The 23,602-nt window shown below is 39.1% G+C and overlaps 2 protein-coding genes across 2 annotated transcripts; one reads left to right on the forward strand and one right to left on the reverse strand.

Annotated features, from left to right (window-relative positions):
- Window positions 1–13,269: 13,269 nt before the first annotated feature.
- Window positions 13,270–14,025, forward strand: LOC136696440 (putative per-hexamer repeat protein 5). The gene has a single exon (XM_066670854.1). It carries the CDS (start codon window positions 13,270–13,272, stop codon window positions 14,023–14,025), a length of 756 nt encoding a protein of 251 aa, XP_066526951.1.
- Window positions 14,026–14,385: 360 nt separating this feature from the next.
- On the reverse strand, window positions 14,386–22,827 carry LOC136697608 (GTPase IMAP family member 9-like). The gene is made up of 3 exons (XM_066672821.1): window positions 22,713–22,827; window positions 16,640–16,696; window positions 14,386–15,706 (listed from the first exon to the last, which is right to left on the reverse strand). Exons 1-3 carry the CDS (start codon window positions 22,816–22,818, stop codon window positions 14,829–14,831), a joined length of 1,041 nt encoding a protein of 346 aa, XP_066528918.1. The 5' UTR covers window positions 22,819–22,827; the 3' UTR covers window positions 14,386–14,828.
- Between the last annotated feature and the right edge of the window lie 775 nt (window positions 22,828–23,602).

Raw genomic sequence — 23,602 nt, forward strand, 5'->3', positions numbered from 1 at the left:
TGGTCCCTCTGCTCTCCTCCTTCCTCTTCCTCTGAAATCTCTGCTGAAGAGGATATTATCTCACATTTCTGTGTTCTACATTTCCAGAGCCACAGACTCATGTAATTAAAGGTGTCCCAGTGACTCAGTCTGAACGTATGAATGTATTACTTTTTAATAAACTGTGTTGAGACTGAGGGCTGCAGTGCGTGTTAATTTCTGAGAGAGTCAAGACAAAACTATGTTGTTGCCTGTTACACTATTCAATAAATAAATTAATTAATTAAATTAATTTATTAAAATAAATGCATTAATCCATTTTCTTATTTGATTGCATGGTGGTATTGAAACAAAAATTAGTAATTGAGAAATGTGAGGATGAGGAAAATATTATTATTATTTTTTGTATAGGTATCTATGTTGGGTATTTTCAAGTTTTTCTCTGGCTTTAGTGTGCAGCATTAATTTAAACAGATGGGAAAGAAAGATATATTTATCTCATACACAGCTCCTCTCCCTGCACCAGAGAGAGTCTCACAAAACTCAGAAACACAGAAGCCCAGCACTTCTTTGCGCCAGGGTATAAAGAATCCCCCAGTGTTGCATAATGAAGAAAAAAAACATTATCCACTATTAGCCATATTAGCATTTTTATCATAGCATCTAATGAGAAAATAGTTAGCACATTACTCCAGCGCATTTCACTGCTATTTTGACTGAATCTGAGCGAGGTTTTTCACACACAGATCATTTACAAACTTCAGTAATAATCTTATTTCACTTGTGTTTGTCCCTCCATCTATTATTTTTGTCTCATTTTTTTCCCTAGTACATAATCTGATCACACTCTTAACAGATAATATATACTGCAAATCTAAATTAATTCTCTGATTTGGCTTATTTTAATAAAGTAGTTCTTCTTGTCTGAAAATGTTGGTTAGTGGATTGGTGACTCAAAAGTGTCCGTGTGTGTGTTTGTGCCGCCCTGTGAAGGACTGGCTCCCCCCTCCAGAGTGTGTCCTCACTTTGCGCCCAGTGATTCTGGGTAGGCCGTGACCCTGAACTGAATAAGTACTTACAGACCATGAATGAATGTATGAATGTTAAATTTACTTTGTCTGTGGCCTTCACCTGAATCATTTGATTTAACTAGGGACCCCAGACCCTAGAGCTGTGTGCACCATCGGCCACTCAGACTTTTTTTCATCTGTTAAATCTAAACATATATTTTACATCTGCTAGGTTTTAAAAAAGAAACTATTGACATTGGCCTCAGACTAACTTTTATATTTGAAAAAGTTTAAATATTGTCACTTTTCAATTAAAAACATACACACAGCAACTGTCCTTCACACTGTGTGAACATTTAATGATGAATGGACCAATAGAAGCGCTCCAAAATTACTCTGAATAAAATGTTTACATTGATTTCCAGGGAAAGTTAAGAAGGTTTTTCCCTCTCCTGGAAAGTTTGTAGATGTTTGTCTTTGAACAGTGACACAATATTTTTAAAGTTTGTATTTTTGAGTTTTTGTTGTTGAAGTTTGTCGTGTTAGTGTTAGCATTAATAGTGACATTATTATTATATTGTTTGTTGCAACATAATCTTTTTTATACCGAATAAATTATAAAATAAACATTAATTAAACATTAATTATTAACATATGCCCAAACAGTGATTTCCTGTTGTCTCAGAGCCAACACAGGACATATCCTCCAGAAGAGAGCTGTGTAATGAGTGATTCGTACAGTGAGGGGGCGGGGAGATTTCTGTTGACCTCTTGTCCTCTGAGAGGGAACTGTGACGCAGTGAAATTACAAACACAGTACAATACAAACACAGAACAAAGGCTTAGTCAATAAAGCCTATCTACAAAAGAGTTTATTCTCTTCTGGTTCCTGATATGGGTGTGGTTGGTAGCACATTAATGTTGGCCTTGGTTGGCAGGTTAGCAGGTTTTATCTTGCCCAAGTCTTGCCAAGTTTTATCACAGAGATATTTTACATTTTGCACAAATACTAAACACATCGTAAACAACTCCTAGATCCCAGGGCAGTATAAAGTGTTATAAAACTTTAAATTACTTTCATTTTCATTTAATGACCTGGCACTGATTTGAATTTGAACAGGAGCTAAAGGCTTGGAGAACAATAAATCTGGAATGGGTAAGTGTAAACAACTGCAGAGAACAGAAACAGACTTAATGAACCGAAACTGATTTATTTAGTTATTTTTTTCCAAAAGTACTATTATTATAATAATATAATATAACAGTAGTAGTAATGCTACACGTGGGCAGCCGAGGATTAGGACTGAAAGGTCATTGGTTGGATTCCCACGAGAGGCAAGAATATTGGGGGCTGTGGGAGAGAAGGAACAGCACTCTCCTCCTCCCTCAGTCCATGGCTGAGTTGCCCTTGAACAAGGCACCAAACCCACAACTGCACACAGCGGAGGGGGTGTGTTCACTACCACAGATGAGTTAAATGCAGAACACACATGTGGTTATCATGAACCCTTCAGATATCACCTCACCTTAAGCTTTAAATTCACACGTTTGCTTAGACACTTATATCATAAACCTCTTTATCCCATCAGAATTAATTAAGGTTTTACTTCTCTTTTCAGGAGTCAATCTTTCTTTCACTTCACTTTTGTTGCTAGAAATATCTGTTCTACTATTAAATCTGTTTGTAAAGAACTTTGAGATGCCACTGCAAGAAAATTCACTGTTTATTATTATTACAGCTTTAGATTATTAGACCACATTTTAATTTTTTGTATTTTTATTATATTCTATATATATCTCACTGGTCCAAAACTGCTATTTGTTCAGTTCATTAAAATACTGTTAAGGGTTTTTGTTCATTTGTTTTGTATTTAAATATGTGCTGTGCCCACATTTTGCTGCTTCCTGGTTTCCTTTACTTCACAAGACTTAAGGTTTTGCTCAGAAACGAAAGCTGTAAGTTTCATTTCACATTAATGGGTTATGAGGGAAAATTAAAGTAATCTGAACACATATAGGGCGGCACAGTGGAGCAGCAGGTAGTGTCACAGTCACACAGCTCCAGGGGCCTGGAGGTTGTGGGTTCAATTCCTGCTCTGGGTGACTGTCTGTGAGGAGTTGGTGTGTTCTCTCTGGGTCTGCGTGGGTTTCCTCCGGGTGACTGTCTGTGAGGAGTTGGTGTGTTCTCTCTGGGTCTGCGTGGGTTTCCTCCAGGTGACTGTCTGTGAGGAGTTGGTGTGTTCTCCCTGTGTCAGCGTGGGTTTCCTCCGGGTGACTGTCTGTGAGGAGTGTGGTGTGTTCTCTCTGGGTCAGCGTGGGTTTCCTCCGGGTGACTGTCTGTGAGGAGTGTGGTGTGTTCTCTGTGTCTGCATGGGTTTCCTCCGGGTGCTCAGGTTTCCTCCCACAGTCCAAAAACACATGTTGGTAGGTGGATTGACGACTCAAAAGTATCTGTAGGTGTGAGTGTGTGAGTGAATGTGTGTGTGTCTGTGTTGCCCTGTGAAGGACTGGCGCCCCCTCCATGGTGTATTCCTGCCTTGCGCCCAATGATTCCAGGTAGGCTCTGGACCCACTGCGACCCTGAACTGGATAATGAATGAATGAATGAACACATTTACCCACTGCCAGCCTGAATCCCAAATAGCTCCCTACTCCTTCCACAGTATTTTAACTGACAACACAGTAACTTTCTACACTGTATTACTGTATGCCCGATGTCCAGGAGAGTCATTTGGGTTTCAGCGCAGAGAATAACTCTGCAGTGGAACAAACTGGGACAGTGAGGCCGGATGTGGCTTTGAATTCAGTGTCTTTCAGAGGCATGCGCTAACCTCAGTGTCCAAGTTCTTTTTTCACAGACTGTTCTCACAGTTCTCTCGTGATCTTCATGCTTCACAGGACTTGTCTACTTCTAGAATCACAACTAGAGCCAATGGTGCAGGAGAGTTAAAGTGGGAGATGGTAGGGTTCAAAACTGTGAGCAAAACGGTTCAACTTTTATCTTATGTCACTACACTCTCAGAAAAAAAAGGTACAGTACAAGTACATTACTGTCACTAAAGCTACAAACAGTGGAGTGTATCTTTAAAGGTACAACAGTGGTGTTAGAGTCCCTAAAGGTGTGTTCCCTAAAGGTTCATTACATTCTCTTCTCCAGAAGGAGAGGGGGATCAACTGTGGAGAATAAAAGAACACAATAAAAGTCCTGGAGCTGAAACGGGGCGAATGAAACCACCACAACTTTAACATCTACAATAAAAAACTAGAGTAAGGTACAAGTGTATTACTTAACTAAAGGAACTGAATGTGTGCCCTTGAGAGTTCCATCACAGTGACAGCGAAAGGTACCATCATGATTTTACTGACAGTGCAGATGAGTTATCTTGTGTAACTTGTGCAAATGATTTGCTCTAAACCTCATGAACCTCATTGGCTATGAACCCATAAAGAGTCAGGACTGATCAACACTGACTCTTTAAAACTGACTTGGGTCTGTGTGGTGCCTTCAGAAACTGTCTAACCTTAATGTGTAATTATTTGTCATTGTACGACGTACGATTTTAACTCATCTGTGGCAGTGAATACTAGTGTACTAGGGGCTGTCCACTAGGGGCTCTGCACACACACCCAGAGAGGCGAGCAGCCATCCCCGGCGCCCAGGGAGCAATTGTGTTTTCGGTGGCTTCCTAAAGGGTACCTCAGGTGCCTCAGGTGACAGTGCTGAATTTTACCAACAATCTTTCAGTCCCAAGCCCTCTTTTCTAACAATTAGACCACAGCTGTCCACATGATGAAAATATTAGATCATGAGGAAATATTGTCCTTTGCCAAGGCAATGTAGTATATATGTAATATATATATATATTATGCTATTATACAGTCTTCAAGTTAAACTAGACTTCTCCAGTACATCCAAAACTCAGCAGACAGGGCTCTGGGCTCACTCCCCAAGTGTTGAACTCACATCTCTCTTGTTTCTTGAGCAACTGCAATGGCTTCCTGTTGAGTCTAGGATTAAGTACAGCATTTTTCTTCTAATCGTTTAAGGCTCCAGGGGTCCTCGGTTACTTTTCTTCAAGGGCCACATCCAACCAACATCACAAAGTCAAGGGCCAGTGTATCATTCTCATATAACTTCATATAGTGCAGGACAAGAGCTTTAATTGCTGTAATCATATTATTATTATTATGATGGCTGTGATTATTATTAAGTCTATGTAAATAGGCAGAGGCCTAACTAACTAACTAATTACTCACCCTTTTAGTGAGAGGGAAAAAGCCATCGCACTGAGGTTGGTACAAAATACATTCTGAGATATCTGACTCTGTCAAATCGTCCCAGTGCACTCTCAATAATATGTGAGATGAGCAAGAACACATTCGGGTAAAATGACTTTTAAAAAGAACAGGACGTGGGCTGAGATTGTTGACGTTTCCCAAGAACATGAGAGCATGGGAACACACAAGAACACATACTGAGGAACAGCTTTAGTCTGGTGAAATGGGAGTGGCTTATAAAAATAATTCGTTTTTGTTTGAGAGGGAAAGACTAAAGAGCTTTAAAGAGCGCTAGAGCCCAGAAAACAGGTGAATAACGTCAATGAATGTGTGAAATGGGTTGTAGCCCTAATCCGCAATTTAACAAAGTATCCACACAGGGGCGCTGGTGTAACTCTAATGAGAAGAGGAATGTGAGGGAGGAAATGTGCAGCTCACTCAAGTCACCCAGAGAAAATGGAGGAATGTTTTTGCAACAAAAATTGCTACAAAATAATTTAAACTACAGAGCGATTCAGGTCAGTTGTGTGGTATATTCCAAGAAAGGAGAGACGTTTAAAACCTGTATTCACAGAGTTTACCACACAGCTGATGAACAAGGCTTTCACACTGAAGTTAAAGCTGAAGTCAGCATTGAATTTAATGTCCAGGCTCAATGTGAGGCACCAACAAGCAACAAAACAAAGAAAGGTTAAAGGCACAGTCACGGTGGAGCAATTAAAAACCTTAGTAATGGGCACTGAAGCATTAGCCAAGAACATAGTGCAGCTGCAGAAACAAGTCAAACAAACCACTGTTTTTAAAGTGTGTAAAAGACAACACACAGCCATGAGAGATTTTAGTAGAGTTTTTTATACAGAGTTAAATGGACCTTTAAAACTGTTAGCGCCAACATGTTTGAGGCATGGAGTGAGTAAACTACTTTTTATTCACTTGTTTATGCTAATGTTACTTTAACTCAGCTGAGTGTGAATTTGCAGATGACACCACACCCTGGAGAGTCTCATATCTGAAGGAGACGAGTCAGGCTTCTACTGTAGGTACGAGGTGCTGAGGTTAATAGAGTGCTGTGACAGAAACAACATAAAAATCCCCAAAGAACTTACCATAGACTTCAGGAGGCACAAATTCCTAGGGAGTCACATCTCAGAGGATCTTTCCTGGACGGTAAACACAGCAGCAGGGGTAAAGGCCCAGCACCATTAGTGTTAACTCTGCGAGTGTTAAATTATTACACTAATAGTGTTGATTTAACTCTGGTGAATTTGCTGAGTGTGTTTCTTTCTGTGGGCCGTTAGGACACTCAGTAATAACATTGAACAACAATGGAATAATGGAGTATCACTGGGTTTACAAAATGAAAAAAGAAAAAGAATAATAAGAAAAACCGTAACAAATACAATAGAGTGCTTGAGCCCTAATAAGAATGATTTCTCAGCTCATACTAATGACAAATTACAGATTACGGATTACAGTTATTTTATCAAATTTTAAACCTGTAGCCTACATACAGGAAAATCACTGCACTGACTGGACGCAGCCACGGACATTTGGGATACTGCTGTTTTCAGAACAATGACTTGATGGTAATGTAATGCTTTCTCTGTGCCAGGCTTGGTGAAATATGAAAGGCAAGGCAAGGCCAGTTTATTTATAGAGCACCTTTCATACAGAAGCAATTCAAAGTGCTTTACAGAAAAAGAAACAATTAAATTAAAGCCAGAATATAATCATAAATGTCCAATAGGACAATTACATAAAAAGAGTAAAATGATTAAAACAATTTAAAATGACAATAACAGAAAAGAAATAATAGAAATAAAATGCAGTTACAGAAAAGTGCAGAGTGTTTTAAACTGAGCTGTAGCTGCTCAAACAGGAGTGTTTTAAGTCTTGATTTAAAAGTGTCTAAAGTTGGGGCTCTTCTAATATTCTCAGTCGGCTGGTTCCATTTAAGAGCGGCGCCGGAGCTAAACGCTGCCTCTCCATGTTTAGTTTTAACCTGAGGCAGGACTAACTGACTAGTTCCTAAAGATCTGAGAGCTCTGCTCAGCTCATATCTCTATAGAAGATCTGATAAATACACTGCTCCTACCCCATTTAGACATTTATAGAGCAGTAATAACACCTTAAAGTGTATTCTGTAACAGACTGGTATCCAGTGTAAGGATTTGAGGATGGGGGTGATGTGATCTCTTCTTTTGCTCCGAGTGAGAACTCTTGCAGCTGCATTTTGAATCAGCTGAAGCTGTTTAATGGTCTTTTTTTGGAAGTCCAGCTGAGAGACCATTACAGCAATCAATGCTAGAAATAAAGGCATGGATAAGTTTCTCCAGCTCTGGTTTAGTCAGAAAATCTCTAATCTTACTGATGTTCTTAAAATGGTAAAATGCTGATCTAGTAACTGCTTTAATATGAGACTAAAACTGAGATCTGAGTCCATTAATACACCAAGGTTGCGAGCCAGTTCTTAAGGTTTTAGGGCCCTCGAGTCCAGATACGTAGCCAATCTTTGTCTCTCATTGCTGTTCCCATATAGTATAATCTCAGTTTTATCTTTATTCAGCTGGAGAAAGTTGTGTCCCATCCAGTTTGTGATGTGTTCAAGGCACTTGCTTAATGATTCAACTGGGCCAGAGTCGTTTGGGGACAGGGCCATGTAAATCTGAGTATCATCTACATAGCTGTGACATTAACAGCCCATAGTCCTGTAGAATCTGGCCAAGAGGAAGCATATATAAATTAAATAAAAGTGGACCAAGAATAGAGCCCTGGGGGACACCACAGGTTACTGGCATGTTCTCTGAGATATTATTTTCTATTTCTACAAAGTAGTTCCTGCCTTCCAGGTAAGAAATGAACCACTTCAGGACTGTACCTGAGAATCCAACCCAGTCTGTGAGTCTATCTATAAGAATCTTATGGTCATTGGTATCAAAGGCAGCACTAAGGTCAAGAAGTAATAGAAGAGGTACCTTTCCAGCCTCTGTATTTAAGCGGATGTCATTAATTATCTTGATTAGAGCAGTCTCAGTGCTGTGATTAGACCGGAACCCGGACTGGAATTTGTCTAGGCTACTGTTTATGGACAAGAAACTAGTGATTTGCCTGCAAAACTATTTTATCAATGATTTTGCCAATGAACGGTAAATCAGAAATTGGTCTGTAGTTACTTATCAGAGATGATTCTAAATGTTTCTTTTTTAAAAGTGGCTTTACAACTGGAGTTTTTAGTGAGCTCGGGAAAAACCCCTGACATGTGTGAGGTGTTTACAATGTGGAGTATGTCTGGTGCTATAGTGTGAAACACACTCTTTAAAAATTTGGTTGGTAGTGTGTCAAGACTTCAAGTGGATGATTTGAGATGATTAACTGTGTCAATTAAAATTTTATTATCAACAATACTGAACTCTGACATTTTAACTAAGGAGTCTTTATGAGGTGATGGAGAGGGTACAGACTCATTGTTGGATATAGATGTACTAATCACTCGTCTGATATTCTGGATTTTAGTGTTAAAAAATAATGCAAACTCATTACATCTCTCAGTTGATACTAATTCAGGGGCCATTGGTGTGGGTGAGTTAGTGAGTCTGTCGACCACGGGGAAGAGGATTTTGCTGTTGTTAATGTTATTGTTGATGATGCTAGAGAAATAGGATTGTCGTGTTTTGCATATTGTCGCGTTGTATTCACGTAGCCTATCTTTGTAGATTTCTTTGTGAATATGAAGACTTGTTTGACACCATCTTCGTTCTACCTTGTGACACTCCCTCTTTTGGATTTGAACAACAGAAGCATTTCTCCATAGTGCTTTCTGTTTGCAAGACAAAGCCTTTACTTTAACTGGTGCAATCTTATCCGTTACACAGACGATGTTTTAATTAAAACTATTCAGCAGATCATCAACAGAGTTGGATCGTTCACATGGTGTAGTGCACATTTTACTCATGAAAAGTGTAGCTGTGCAGTCCTTTATAATTCTTTTCTTGACACAAACTCTTCTGTCCGTGATGGCCGGTGAGGCCCACATCAAAGAACACACAGTAGTGATCTGACAACGAGATCACAGTCACTGATATGTTAAGACTCTTTGAGATAACAATATCCAGTGTGTGACCATGACAATGTGTGCTCCCTGTAACATGCTGTGAAAGGCCAAAAGAGTCCAATATGGCGTGCAGTTCCTTGGCAAAACAGTCCTTGGGATTGTCGATATGTTAAAGTCACCACCAATAACAAAATGGTCAAAGTCAGTACAAATAAAAGACAGCATCTCTGTAAATTCCTTAATAAAATTAGCACTGTACTTCAGAGGCCTGTACACAGTTACTAGTGATATCTGTGGTGTCCCTTTCAGAACTACACAGAGATTCTCAAATGTTGTGAAGTCACCAAATGATAACTGCTTGCACTGAAAAGAACCATGGAACAGAGCAGCTAGACCTCCACCTTTTCTACTGGCACGAGATACATTTAAAAAATAAACAAATCTGGAGGAGCAGACTCCAATAAAACAGTTGCAGCACTACATTCATTTAGACAAGTCTCAGTTAAAAGTATAAAATCAAGCTCATGTGCTGTAATAAAATCATTAATTAAGTGTGATTTGTTTTTGAGAGATCTGATATTTAGAGCTAAATTAGTAACTCGTGCACTTTGCCACAGAATCTGTCTCACATTTTATTTGCTGTAGATTGGCTTCATTCACAGTATCTGACCTGAACTCCCTGTTCTTTCTCTCTCTGATAAGTACTGAAATGGGAGAGATTACAGGCACCAAAGGTCCAAGCTTGTTTTGAAATTATTTTACTGCTGACATCATCACTGCAGCAGCCAGGACCAAAAAGAACATCACTTTTCCTCGCCTTTAACAGCTGACGAAGCTATGTGGAACTCCTGCTGGCGATGGGGCCATGAGCGAAACCAGATTTTAATACATTACATGAGCATTATAGGGAGCATGTGACCATTTCCAACAGAGCCTTGTTCTACCGGCTAGACCAGATCAGACATTCCAGTCTATGCAGAGCAGAGCAGGAGATGCAGGGTGTAGCAATGTAGATAAATAGTTTACTTTTATCAGAAACACAGCTATATCTTAAAAATACTGTGCCTGTCGTTCAGAAGTAAAAAATGTATGAACTGTCAAGCAAAAATTGTATGATATCTGGTATTCTGTGGTTGAGTGTTTATCCTGAGACATATTGGATCCTCTTACTTTGGCTGTGTGCAAATAAGTTGTAACAGGGTTACACAGACACAGATTAATGGAGTAATTATTATAATTTAAAATTGGTTAACAGTACAAAACAATGTATTTGCTCTTAAATGGCACATATAAAAATCAAATCACACATAAAATGAGATGTAAAACAATTTTTAAATGATCATCAGGCATTCCTCCACACAACGTTCAGGCTGTACAACTATTTCTTTAGTTATCATCCATGCACCATCTGACCATCAAGATTCCTCAACTATCTCATCCTTGCCTCTGTACGCACTGGACATCTGGACTACTGTAATTCTCTGTTTGTGAGGTCTATTACTGTCCTATAACTACATTCTACTTTGTGTTTAGAATTTTATTCTATTTTGCTTACATACTTGTGTTTGTGTTTATCTGTGTGTAATAGTTTCCCTGTGGGATTTATACATTTTTATCTTTTATCTTATTAGAAGAAGGTGGGAATAAAGGGGAAATGGACATTTTAAGGGGCACACTAAAGGATTTTTGCATTTTGAAAAAAATAGGAATATGTGCATTTTGTTACAAAGTGACTTCAATTTACACAAAAATGTAATATTTTAATAGTCTGTATTTATTCTTTTGAATAAACTACATCCACTTGCAGTGTCACTAGACCACGCTGTACGTCTGGTTTAATTGAGGTTTATTTAAAACCTGATAAAGACAGTTTTACTGAGGTTTAAAGCTAGATATCTCATTCTCAAAGCTAGATGTATATAGTGTGGTGTGTCTTGTCACAGATTTCAATCTTCACAGGCTGAGCCGTGTGTGTGTGTGTGTGTGTGTGTACGAAAATGGAAGTGATGCATCACCTTCTCAGTTACATAGATGTTCAGTGAATTAATGGTTGGTGTTTCTGTCTGACTGCAGGTTGTTTTTTGTAAGATAAACCAGTTAAACCAGAAATGCAGTGTCAGAGGTGTGTTTATTATTTTAAGGAAACAGTAAATGCATTTTTCAAAGTCCTTACTAAATACACATAGCCCTTTATTATTTATTATCCAGTTCATGGTCGCAGTGGATTCAGAGCCTACCTCAGTCAGGAACACACAGATGACAAAGCGTCGGTCCATCACAAGGCGTCATGTGAGGACCTAAATACGTTTTCATTAAAGTCAATGTTGTTCTCTTCAGTCATTTACAGAACACAGCTTGTACAGATTTGACTGCTTAGTTAGACTTGAAATAACTGGCTTTGTTGTTATCTGTAAGATCAATTGTTTTTAAATCACAATATACTGATGGTAGTAGAAGTATTATTATTATTTTTTTTTTATTTTATTTTTTTTTTTTTTTCATTTTTCTGTTTTGATGTAGTTGGACTGGTCCTGAGATCAGCTGACAGTTTGTCTGGTTTAGCAAAACCTGTGTGATACTGAGATTAAAGTACTTGTCATGGTTGGGCAGGACAGACGAATGAGGCGAACGTAAACGCAAGGAAACTTTTAATTAAACAGGACCAAAAACATGAGCAAGGAGCTTCACGCACTAACCACATGAATGAAACAGGAACATACAGGAAGACTGACAGACAATTGTGAACAGGGGTAGACATAGATGATGCAGAGAAAGAGAAACACATCTACACAGCCAAGAACCGACAAGGTAGCACTGAAATAAAGGGACTATATATACACAGAGCATTGACAAGAAACACCTGGGACTGATAACGAGAGGGCAGGACTACAAAGGAGACACTGATGAGAGGGTGGAGCTAAGGCTGGACTAAGGTAGAGACAAGAACAAACAGAGCCATGTGCTTAAAAAGCACATGGTGGGGAAAACAGACGCAGGATGTGACAGAAGCCCCTCCAAAACGCACAACTCCCAAGGCGCGTAAACCTAGACCCCACCAGGAGCTGGTGCAGGAGAGGAGCCTGGAAAACAAAACAAGATAAGACTGACCAAACAATGAACCAGCAGGTGACAGGACTCAGGACCAGACACAAGAAATGGAGCTGGGGACATGACAGGACCGGAAACAGGAGACTAGACTGAGGACAAGGCAGGAGACGAAACTTGAAACCAGACGGGACAGAAAAGGGGAATAGACAAGAGACAAGACATGCAACTAAAATGGAGACTGAATTCAGGACAGGACAGGGGCAGAAACAGGAGACTGAACACCAAACGGGAGATAGTACTGGGGACAAGAGACTAGACTGAAACGGACACCGGATAGGACTAGAAACAGGAGACGGGACTTGGGACAAGACAGAGGACAGAACCGGAGACTAGACTGGAGACAGGCACATGTGACTGGATGAAGGACAAGACAGGGTGATGGACATTGGACTGAACTTGATATTTGGACAGGGACTGAGACAGAATAGGAGCGGAGACATGAGGCTGGACATGGGACAAGACAGAACCAGACTGGGAAGGAGATGGGACAAGAGGAGATGATACACTGGACTGAAATGGAGACAAAACAGGACCGGAAAAAGGAGGCAAGACACTGTATTGGAATGGGGATTGGACAGGTGATGGGACTGAGGCTGGATACTGGGAATGGACAGGGGACTGGACTTGGGGCAAGACAGAGGACGGAAACAGAGACAAGACAGAAGTGGGGACAGGAGACATACTGGGACTGGACTCGAGGCAGGGGAACTAGAACCAGGACATTCACAGGGACTGACAAGAACACTGTGACAGGGACAAAGTCAAAAGCAGACACAGGTACTGAGACATGAACAGAAACATGAGACTGGACATGGGACAAGACAGAACCAGACTGGGAATGAGATGGGAACGGCCGAAGCCATAGTTGCAGGAACAGAAGTGGCCAAGATCACCACCTTCGTGGGAACAGGAGCGGCGGGGGACGCTGACATCACAGGAACTGGAGCAGCTGAGGGAGCCACCCTCATCACAGGAGTAGAAGCGGCCGGGGTCACAGTCGCGGGAGCAGAAGCGGCCGGGGCCACAGTCGCGGGAATGGCCGAAGCCATAGTTGCAGGAACAGAAGTGGCCGATATCGCCACCTTTGTGGGAACAGGAGCGGCAGGGGACGCTTCCATCACAGGAACTGGAGCAGCTGAGGGAGCCACCCTCATCACAGGAACAGAATCGGCCGAAGCCACAGTCACGGGAGCGGAAGCGGCCGGGGCCACAGTCGCGGGAGCAGCCGAAGCCACAGTCGCGGGAGCAGCCGAAGCCACAGTCGCGGGAGCAGCCGAAGCCACAGTCGCGGGAGCAGCCGAAGCCACAGTCGCGGGAGCAGAAGTGGCAGAGATCGCCACCTTCATGGGAACAAGAGTGGCGGGGGACGCTGCCATCACAGGAACTGGAGCAGCTGAGGGAGCAGGCGTCATCACAGGAACAGAATCGGCCGAAGCCACAGTCACAGGAACAGAAGTGGCCAAGATCGCCACCTTCATGGGAACAGGAGAGGCGGAGGTCACCACCATCACGGGAACAGGAGTGCCAGAACCCGAACAGAACGGAGTGTGCCTAATCGCACACCGAGCAAACGAAGTCCTCGCTACGTCCATCTTTTGAATGTTGGTTCTTCTGTCACTGTTGGGCAGGACAGACAAGAGAGGCGGACGTAAACGCAAGGAATCTTTTATTTAAACAGGACCAAAAACAAAGCAAACATGAGCAAGTAGATTCACACACTAACCACAAGAATGAAACAGGAACCAACAGGAAGACTTTGACAGACAACCATGAACAGGAGTAGACATAGGATACGCAGAGAAAGAGTAACACACATCTACACACACAAGAACCGACAAAGGAGCACTGAAACAAACGGACTATATATACACAGAGCATTGAAAAGGAACACCTGGGGACAATAACGAGAAGGCAGGACTACAAAGGAGACACTGACGAGAGGGTGGAGCTAGGGCAGAGACAAGAACAATAAACAGAGCCATGTGCTAAATGAGCACATGGTGGCGAAAACAGACACAGGGCGTGACACTACTAATAAACTTGATATTTTCCAATGTATAAATATGTCTGTTAAGTAATACAACACACGTTTAAGGCACAGGATTTTTCCCCCACTATGTTTAGGTTTATTCATCATCATTTATTATCATCCATTATTCGTCAAAAAAAGTAATAAATATTGTTTAAATTTACAGACAACAGATATCAATCACAAGAGTGGCACCCTTCCCTGATTTCACATATATACAGTATATTTTACAGGATAAATGGATACAGAAAAAATATATATTTACAAAAATATTCCATTGTAAAAATCTTAGTGTACATCTTGTTTTACTCTGCAGTACGTAATGAATATGTGAGCATAGACGAGGCTTACAGCAGAAAGAGGAGAGAAACTATCACTGTTGTGTACACTGCTCTGTGACCTTTTTGATTGAAGCGAATTTATTCTTCTTAACATCGATCACTAATTTGTCTCGGAGCTGTGATCGCAGCTTGTCTATTTCCTTGTTTTTAGACACAACCAATTCATCCATTTGTTTTCTCAGCACTTCCACATTCTCCTGAACTGCTCTTTTTATATTATCATCCATCACACTCCTCAGCTCCTCCTGTCTCTCCTGAATCTCCTTCCTGAGCTCCTCCTCTCTCTCCTGAATCGCTCGTTCCACACTTTGGTACATGTCGTTGGTGTAGAAGCCAGATTCATTTTCTGACGCTTCCTTGATCTGACGGATCTTATCCATGAGGCTGGAGACCTGAGTCCGGTCTCCCTTGTTCTTGTTGTTGAAGACGACATAGCGCCCACTGCACTTTTCCAACACTTCCTTCAGGTCTGGTCCTGCAGTTTCCACAAACTCCTCTATGCTCTGGTCTGTCAGCATGTCTCCCCAAGTGAAGAGAACGATGGTGTATTTTGATGCCTCATCACCAAAAATCCGCTGCACTGTCTCCACAGTCTTTTTTTCCTCATCACTAAAGCGCCCCACTCTGAGCACCAGGAGGAAGACGTGCGGTCCGGGGCAGGAAAGAGAGATACACTCCACCAGTCGGTTAATGACTGCTTCTTGTGTCAGCCCTGTATCAAACAAACCTGGAGTGTCCACCACAGACACTTTCACACCATTCACCTCCCCTCTGACCTTTTCACATTCCTTAGTCACTGACTGAGCAGAAGAAGACACTTTCAAGGCCTTCTTCCCCAGGATGGTGTTTCCAGTGGAGCTCTTCCCCACACCAGTCTTCCCCACCAGCACAATCCTCACTTCTTCAGACACTGAAGACAGAGATGGCAAAAATGTTAAGCAATTCTCAGAAAGCCTTTCATCTTGTTTAATATAAATTATAGATTAGATGTTTAATAAACAACAGCTGTTTTTTATTTTAATGCCTTTACATCTTCTGGACTTGGACAATATTTGATCCACAAAATTTGTGAGATCCTTATGCTGCTTTAGGTGAAGGCTCAGACTGCTTGGGTTTAGACACAGACTGCTTTTGGGTTATGGCAGGATAGCACAGGCAACAATGGGTTAGGAGTTGCTGTGCATTCTTCTCCAATTAAGCATCTCCTCTGCTTACAGCCCAGAGTCTCCTGACTCATCACTTTGCCAGGGAAAGTCTTTCCAACGACTATGGCATCATGAACAACATTGGGGCTCTATATGTACAACAATACTGGTACAGTAGACATGATGGCTGGCCGGTATAAATTTACAACACCACCACCGTGTCACTGAAGCACTGATAATGTTCCACCACCTACATCATACACTACCTGCCTGATGGGGGTCCTGAGCACTGAGGAACAAGGTTAAAGGGGCCTAACAATGTATTCAGAGAAACTGATGGACTACAGTCTGTAATTGTAGAACTACACAGTGCTCTGTATGATCAGTGGAGCTGAGAGAATGGACATAGAGTGTAGTAAAAAGAATGTGGTGTTAATGTTAATGGTGAATCAATCTAAATATGTGTGCTTTATTCAAACGAAGAGCACACATTAAAGCTGTTCACCTGTTCGTCATGTTCTGATTGTAGACCTAGAGGATACCACAGTGCTGCAGGGAACTGAATGTAAGAATGCTGTCCATAAAATGCAGAGACCTGGCAATTCATGTATTTACTAACAGACTGAACAAAAGCAGGCTGTGGATAACTTCATCTTAAATGCTATATTTAGTTTTTACTTTTCCAGCTGGGAACTTACATCTAATAGGTTCATCCATGCTGATGGTATCTGCTGCATCTCTATGAACAGTGGACACTGAAAATAAACAAAAATAATAGTTTAATTAGAAAACACAACATTAAATAGTAACAGGAATTTGGGATTAGACCTGAAGTAGACTGGACAAAGCCAGTGGATGACCCTGGAAAATGAATGCAGTTGTGGGGTTTTTATGTAAAGTGTATTAAACTATTTTAAGTTACTTTCACTGTTTTTAAGCAGCTGTCTTGTCTATGTAGAGAGCAAATCTTTATAAAAATGAGGGTAAAACAATTGTTGGCAATGAAGTTCAATCCCTAATTCTCTTTCTACCACTCCCTGATAATTTGATTTCATCTGTAAGTTCTGACCTTCTGCAAATACCTATCATAAAATGCACAAAATCTGAGAGGCATTTTTTTGTTATTGTGTTTCTAGTGTTTGGAACTCTGTTTCATATTTTATTTGGCAATCAATCTCTGTGGGATAAAATACACTGTAAACATTTAGACATTGATTCAACGTTGAAATAAAGTACTTGACTGCCGTCTAATCAACGTTTTCCTATGGTTGAAAATGAAAGTTGAAAAGACATCCAAACACAGAGGTTAAAATACAACTAAAAGAGTCACATTAAAGACGTCCTTTTAAATCCGTTATTTCAACATTGACTTGTTTTAAACGCATTTCGGACATCCAAAGTTTGGTCGCGAAATAACTGACTTGTTTAAGATGTATTTTGGACGTCCATTGATGTTATCAGTTTGTCCCAAAATAACTGAATTTTTTTAAATGAATTTCAGACGTCCAGTGATTGGTCCCAAAATAACTGAGTTGTTTAAAACGCATTTTGGATGTCCATTGACGTTATTAATTTTTCCCAAAATAACTGACTTATTTAAACCGCACTTCTGACGTCCATTGACGTCATTAATTTGTCCCGAAATAACTGACTTGTTTAAAACTCATTTCGGACGTCCACTGACGTTATAAATTGGTCACCACATAACTGACTTATTAAGATGGATTTTGAACGTCCATTGACATTTAAAATATGTTCTTGATGGACAGACTACTTTTAGACCTATTTTAATGTCCAGGGACGTTCCTTGTTTTACTGGGTAACACTTGATAAACAGAATAATTTTAGATCTAGTCTGTTTAAAAGTTTCTAGAAATTCTAGCGATAGAGATTCTACGTATAATAGTGCTGTATAAAGTTATTTGATAACGATGACATGGAAAATGACAATAACCAGAGAGTCTTCATGATTGCTGAACCGGATTGTTAGGATGAGAAGGGAAGATGTACTTCCTCGTTCTTTGTCCTGTGTGTTTGTGTGTGTGTGTGTTTGTGTGTGTGTGTGTGTGTGTGTGTGTGTGTATACTTAATAAATACATATGAAAATAATAAATAAATAGACATTTATAACATTAACCACATACTCAAGAGAAAACATTGTTCAGACCTAGATTCACTGTTTGTTTGTTTGTTTTCAGAAAACTTTAGACTTCACAAAAAAAAAAGAAAAAAATAACTTTTAAAATCAGAGATACATTTTGGACATGCTGGGTGTTTGTTGTTAAGAGCTGGGGTCAATACTTTTATGGATTAACAAATGAATGACATTTCTTAAGGCAAAAATAAAAAAATAAAATGAACGCTCATCCGATCTGTGTTTACAACGATTTGAAGGGCGGAGCCATGTAATGGAGGCAGTGGGCTTCTTCTTCTTTCTGTTTGGTACATTTAATGACTTAAAATTTCTTTTGGAGGTCCATTGACGTTATGAATTGGTCCCAAAATAACTGACTTACTTAAACCGCATTTTGGAGGTCCATTGACGTTATTAATTGGGCCTGAAATAACTGACTTATTTAAACTGCATTTTGGAGGTTCACCGACGTTATTAATTGGTCCCGAAATAACTGACTTGTATAAAATGCATTTCAGACGTCAATTGACGTCATTAATTTTCCCCTGATGTTATAAATTGGTCACCACTTCACTGACTTATTAAGATGGATTTTGAACGTCAATTGACGTTTAAAATATGTCCTTGACGGACAGACTACTTTTAGACCTATTTTGAACGTCCAGGGACGTTCCTTGTTTACTGGGTAACACTTGATAAACAGAATAATTTTATTTTAGATATATTATGTTTAAAGTTTCTAGAAATTCTAGCAATTCTACGTATAATAGTGCTGTATTAAGTTATTTGATAATGACAACGTAGAAAATGACAATAACCAGAGAGTCTTCATGCACTCTGAAAAATAAAAGATTGGGTCAACAAAAAAAAATCAACGCAACGTTTTGCGACAGTCTTTTTGAGTCGTGTCAACTTCTTGTAAAAATTACGTTGATCAAACATAGTATTTTGAGTATGTGAATTTGTTTTTCAGAGCATCGTGTCAATGTAAAAAAAAATCAACACAAAGTTTTGTGACAGTCTTTTTGAGTTGTTTAGACTTCTGGTAAAATCACATTGATCCAACATAGTATTTTGAGTATGGTGAATTCGTTTTTCAGAGCATTGGGTCAACGTGAAAAATGAACGCAACGTTTTGCGACAGTCTTTTTGAGTTGTGTCAACTTCTGGTAAAATTACAGTGATCCAACAATGTGTTTCGAGTTCTGTGAGTTACTTTGACAGATAGTAAAAAGCACTTTTATATAACATTAACTTAATAAATGTCACCATCAAAAGATATTCATCAGTATGATTACTTTTATTCCGTACTGTGATCATATCTCACATCTTTCACATACATGAAACAGTAAAAAATATGTATTATGTTTACTGTATAAATGTCAGAGTTATAAGGCTTGATTTCAGTCAATTGAGTGTGAGACAATTTAAACAATGATGCAAGAACGTGAGAACATTCATAAAAACTTAACCTCTCTCTCCTCTGGGTCATTCTCCCTCTGTTTAACTTCATCCATTGTCTGTAACCCTTATCCAATTCAGGGTCGCGGTGGGTCCAGAGCCTACCTGGAATCATTGGGCGCAAGGCGGGAATACACCCTGGAGGGGGCGCCAGTCCTTCACAGGGCTACACACACACACACACACACACACACACACTTTTGCGTTGCCAATCGACCTACCAACGTGTGTTTTTGGACTGTGGGAGGAAACCGGAGCACCCGGAGGAAACCCACGGGGACACGGGGAAACACACCAACTCCTCACAGACAGTCACCTGGAGCGGTAATCGAATCCAGGCCCCTGGAGCTGTGTGACTGCGACACTACCTGCTGCGCCATCGTGCCGCCCCACTTTGGGTCATGAAAATGGTTATGGTAGCTTTTTTTGTGCCTTATCTACAATAAGGTGTGCCTGGAGCAAACTGAAGCAGCCTCCTCGGGTAAAATCCATCTTGTCCGAGTGGGCAGGAGAAAGCAAATGAATGAGAAAATGGCGTTGTCCAATACAAATATTTGAGTTGCCAGAAAATGATTTTTGGTTTTTAGTATTTAATGGAATATATTGAGTTCAGGTTAGTCAGGAAATTGTGTTGAAACAACGCTTATATTATTTATGTTACCAAAACTCAATAAAACACCACATGAATATAAAAACACTACAAAAATCATTCAATTACATTTTTTTGTCTTAAAGCAGTGCATATATTTAAGTATTGGCTAAAGGCCACCAGAATAACTTTTTAGAGTGTGGTTGCTGAACCGCATTGTCCAAATCCCCATCATTGTACATTGTTTTTAACATGAGTCAAGTTCACTGTTTTATAATATGGTTATTTTTAGTAAGTAGTCCACACAACCAACAGATATTAGTTCAGTGTTTACTATACTATGTACCTATGAAATATGAAGTGATTTTACTGTGTAGTTTTTTGAGTAAATAGCATTTAAACTCCCCATAGTTATCAATTGTTTTTAATGATTTGTCAGATTTCATGCTGCATAAAGTGATCACTTTTAATAAGTAGTCCATACAGCTGTCAGATATCAGTACAGTGTTTAACATACTATGTACTGTTGAAATATGAAGTGATTTTACTGTATAGTTTTTGAGTAAATTGCATCCAAATTCCCCATATTTTAAAATGTTTATTCAAGTTCCATGCTCAATAAAATTGTTATTTCTAATAAGTAGTCCATACAAGCAACAGATATCATTTCAGTCTTTACCCTGATATGTACCAATGAAATATGAAGTCATTGTACTTATAAATATAAAAACACTACAAAAATCATTCAATTACATTTTTTATCTTAAAGCAGTGCATATATTTGGCTAAAGGCCACCAGAATGACTTTTTAAAGTGTGGTTGCTGAACCGGATTGTGAGGATGGGAATGAAAGACGTACTTCCTCGTTCTTTGTCAGTGTGTGTGTGTGTGTGTGTGTGTATACCCAATAAATACACATGAAAATAATAAATATATAAACATTTATAACATTAACCACATATTCACACGAAAGAGAAAACATTGTTCAGACCAAGTTTCACTGGTTGTTTGTTTTTAGGAAACGTTAGTGTTCCATGATAATTTGATTTCATCTGTAAGTTCTGATCTTCTGCAAATACCTATCATAAAATGCACAAACTCCGAGAGGCCATTTTTTGTTATTGTGCTTCTAGTGTTTGGAACTCTGTTCCATATTTTATTTGGCAATCAATCTCTGTGGGATAAAATAACACTTGATAAACTCTATTTTTAGATCTAGTCTCTTTAAAATTTCTAGAAATTCTAGCGATAGAGATTCTACGTAAAATAGCGCTGTATAAATATATTTCCACAATGACGTGGAAAATGATAATAACCAGAGTCTTCATGATTGCTGAACCGGATTGTGAGGGTGGGAAGGGAATATGTACTTCCTCATTCTGTCAGTGTGTGTGTGTGTTTACCCAATAAATACACATTAAAATAAGAAATACTTAAACATTCATAACATTAATCACATACTCCCACGAAAGAGAAAACATTATTCAGAACAAGTTACACTGTTTTTTTTCAGGAAACGTTAGCCTTTACAAAAACATTTAAAATCAGATACGTTTTGGACACGCTGGGTGTTCGTTGTTAAGAGCTGGGGTCATATCTCGTATGGATTAACAAATGGAAGACATTTCTAACACCAAATAAAAAATAAAATGAACGCTCATCCAGGAGGCCGTGGGCTTCTTCTTCTTCTTTCTGTTTTTGTACATTGTGGCTTTTAGGTTTTTTTTTCTGTGTATTCGCAAATTGCCTTTGGTGTACTCGGTTCCATACTGTTAAAACTACATTACAGGTCATAATACTATGGTGTCTAAGGACAAAGTGCAGGTCTTTATGAAAACTGGCGTAAAACCAATTGCCTAAAGCTGCACTGCACTGAAGCTGCTTTTAAGCTGCTTGATTTAACCTTACAAATTAATGTAGATTCTGACCTTTTGCAAATAAATTTTGTAAAATGCACAAAAAACTGCAGAGGATAAATTTGTAGAGTTTGGAACGGTTTCATCTTTTATTTGGCAATCAATCTCTGGGATAAAATAGCACTGTAGATCCTAAAGGAAGTTGCAACGGAAAAAACCTTAACTAAGCTTACAATTATTATTATTATTTTTTGTGACATATATTTTCGCCTCGGATAAACAGAAACATGTTACAGCTGGTTTGTAGAAAATTCAAAGATATGTAAAATAGTGCTGTGAAAAATTATAATAATATAAAATGATAATGACGATGTTGAAAATGATAATAACAGAACGTATTCATGGCTAAACCGGATTGTGAACGTGGGAAGAGAAGATGTACTTCTTTGTCATTTGTTTGTCTGTGTTTTATTTCTTTAGGCTCAACACACATTAATATAATATTAAAATAAACAACTATATAATATTAACCAAATACTCGCACGGAAGAAAAAAACATAATTCCGTCAAAGTTACACTATATTCTCAGGAAATAGTAGCTTTCACAAAAACATTTAAAATCAATGCACATGTTGGGGGCTTCTGGGCGGTCGTCGAGTCATCACTCGCATGGATTAAAGAATGGATTCCATTTCTAAAGCCAAATAGCATAAATAAAATGAGAGGCTCACCCAGATCTGTTTTTTCAGCCATTTCGAGGACGGTGTCCAGACTGCTTCTTCTTTCTGCTTTTGTACAGTGTTGCTTTTTGGTTTCGTTTTTGTTTATTACCAGCATCAAATTACCTTTAGTGACTGCGGTTAAGCCAGACGCCGTTTGAGAAAACACGGTTAAACTAGCCGCACGTCAGATTTTAAAGCGCGTATACTAGTGACAAAGCGGTAATACTCAACGCGCTTGAAGACGCATTTTTCGGCTCATTTAAAAAAAGTAACAGCATTGAAGCGGTTTATATATTGGTCATTTCTAATAAGTATTTCATACAAATAACAAATATAAGTTCAGTGTTTTCCATACTTATACCTATAAATTATGATATGATTTTACTGTACAGTTTTTTAGTAAATGACAATCAAAATCCTCATAATTGTCCATTGTTTTGTAACATAAGTCAAGTTCACTGCTTTATAACATGGTTATTTTTAGTAAGTAGTCCATACAATCAACAAATATCAGTTCAGGGTTTACTATGCTATGTATCTATGAAATATGAAGTGATTTTACTGTATAGTTTTTAAGTAAATGACATTCAAAATCCTCATAATTGTACATTGTTTTTAACATGAGTCAAGTTCACTGCTTTATAATATGGTTATTTTTAGTAAGTAGTCCACACAACCAACAGATATCAGTACAGTGTTTAACATACTATGTACCCTTGAAATATGAAGTGATTTTACTGTATAGTTTTTGAGTAAATTGCATCCAAATTCCCCATATTTTAAAAGGTTTATTCAAGTTCCATGCTCAATCAAATTGTTATTTCTAATAAGTAGTCCATAAAAGCAACAGATATCATTTCAGTCTTTACCCTAATATGTACCAATGAAATATGAAGTCA

Source organism: Hoplias malabaricus, chromosome 5, assembly GCF_029633855.1.
Source record: "Hoplias malabaricus isolate fHopMal1 chromosome 5, fHopMal1.hap1, whole genome shotgun sequence".
NCBI classification, from domain to species: domain Eukaryota; kingdom Metazoa; phylum Chordata; class Actinopteri; order Characiformes; family Erythrinidae; genus Hoplias; species Hoplias malabaricus.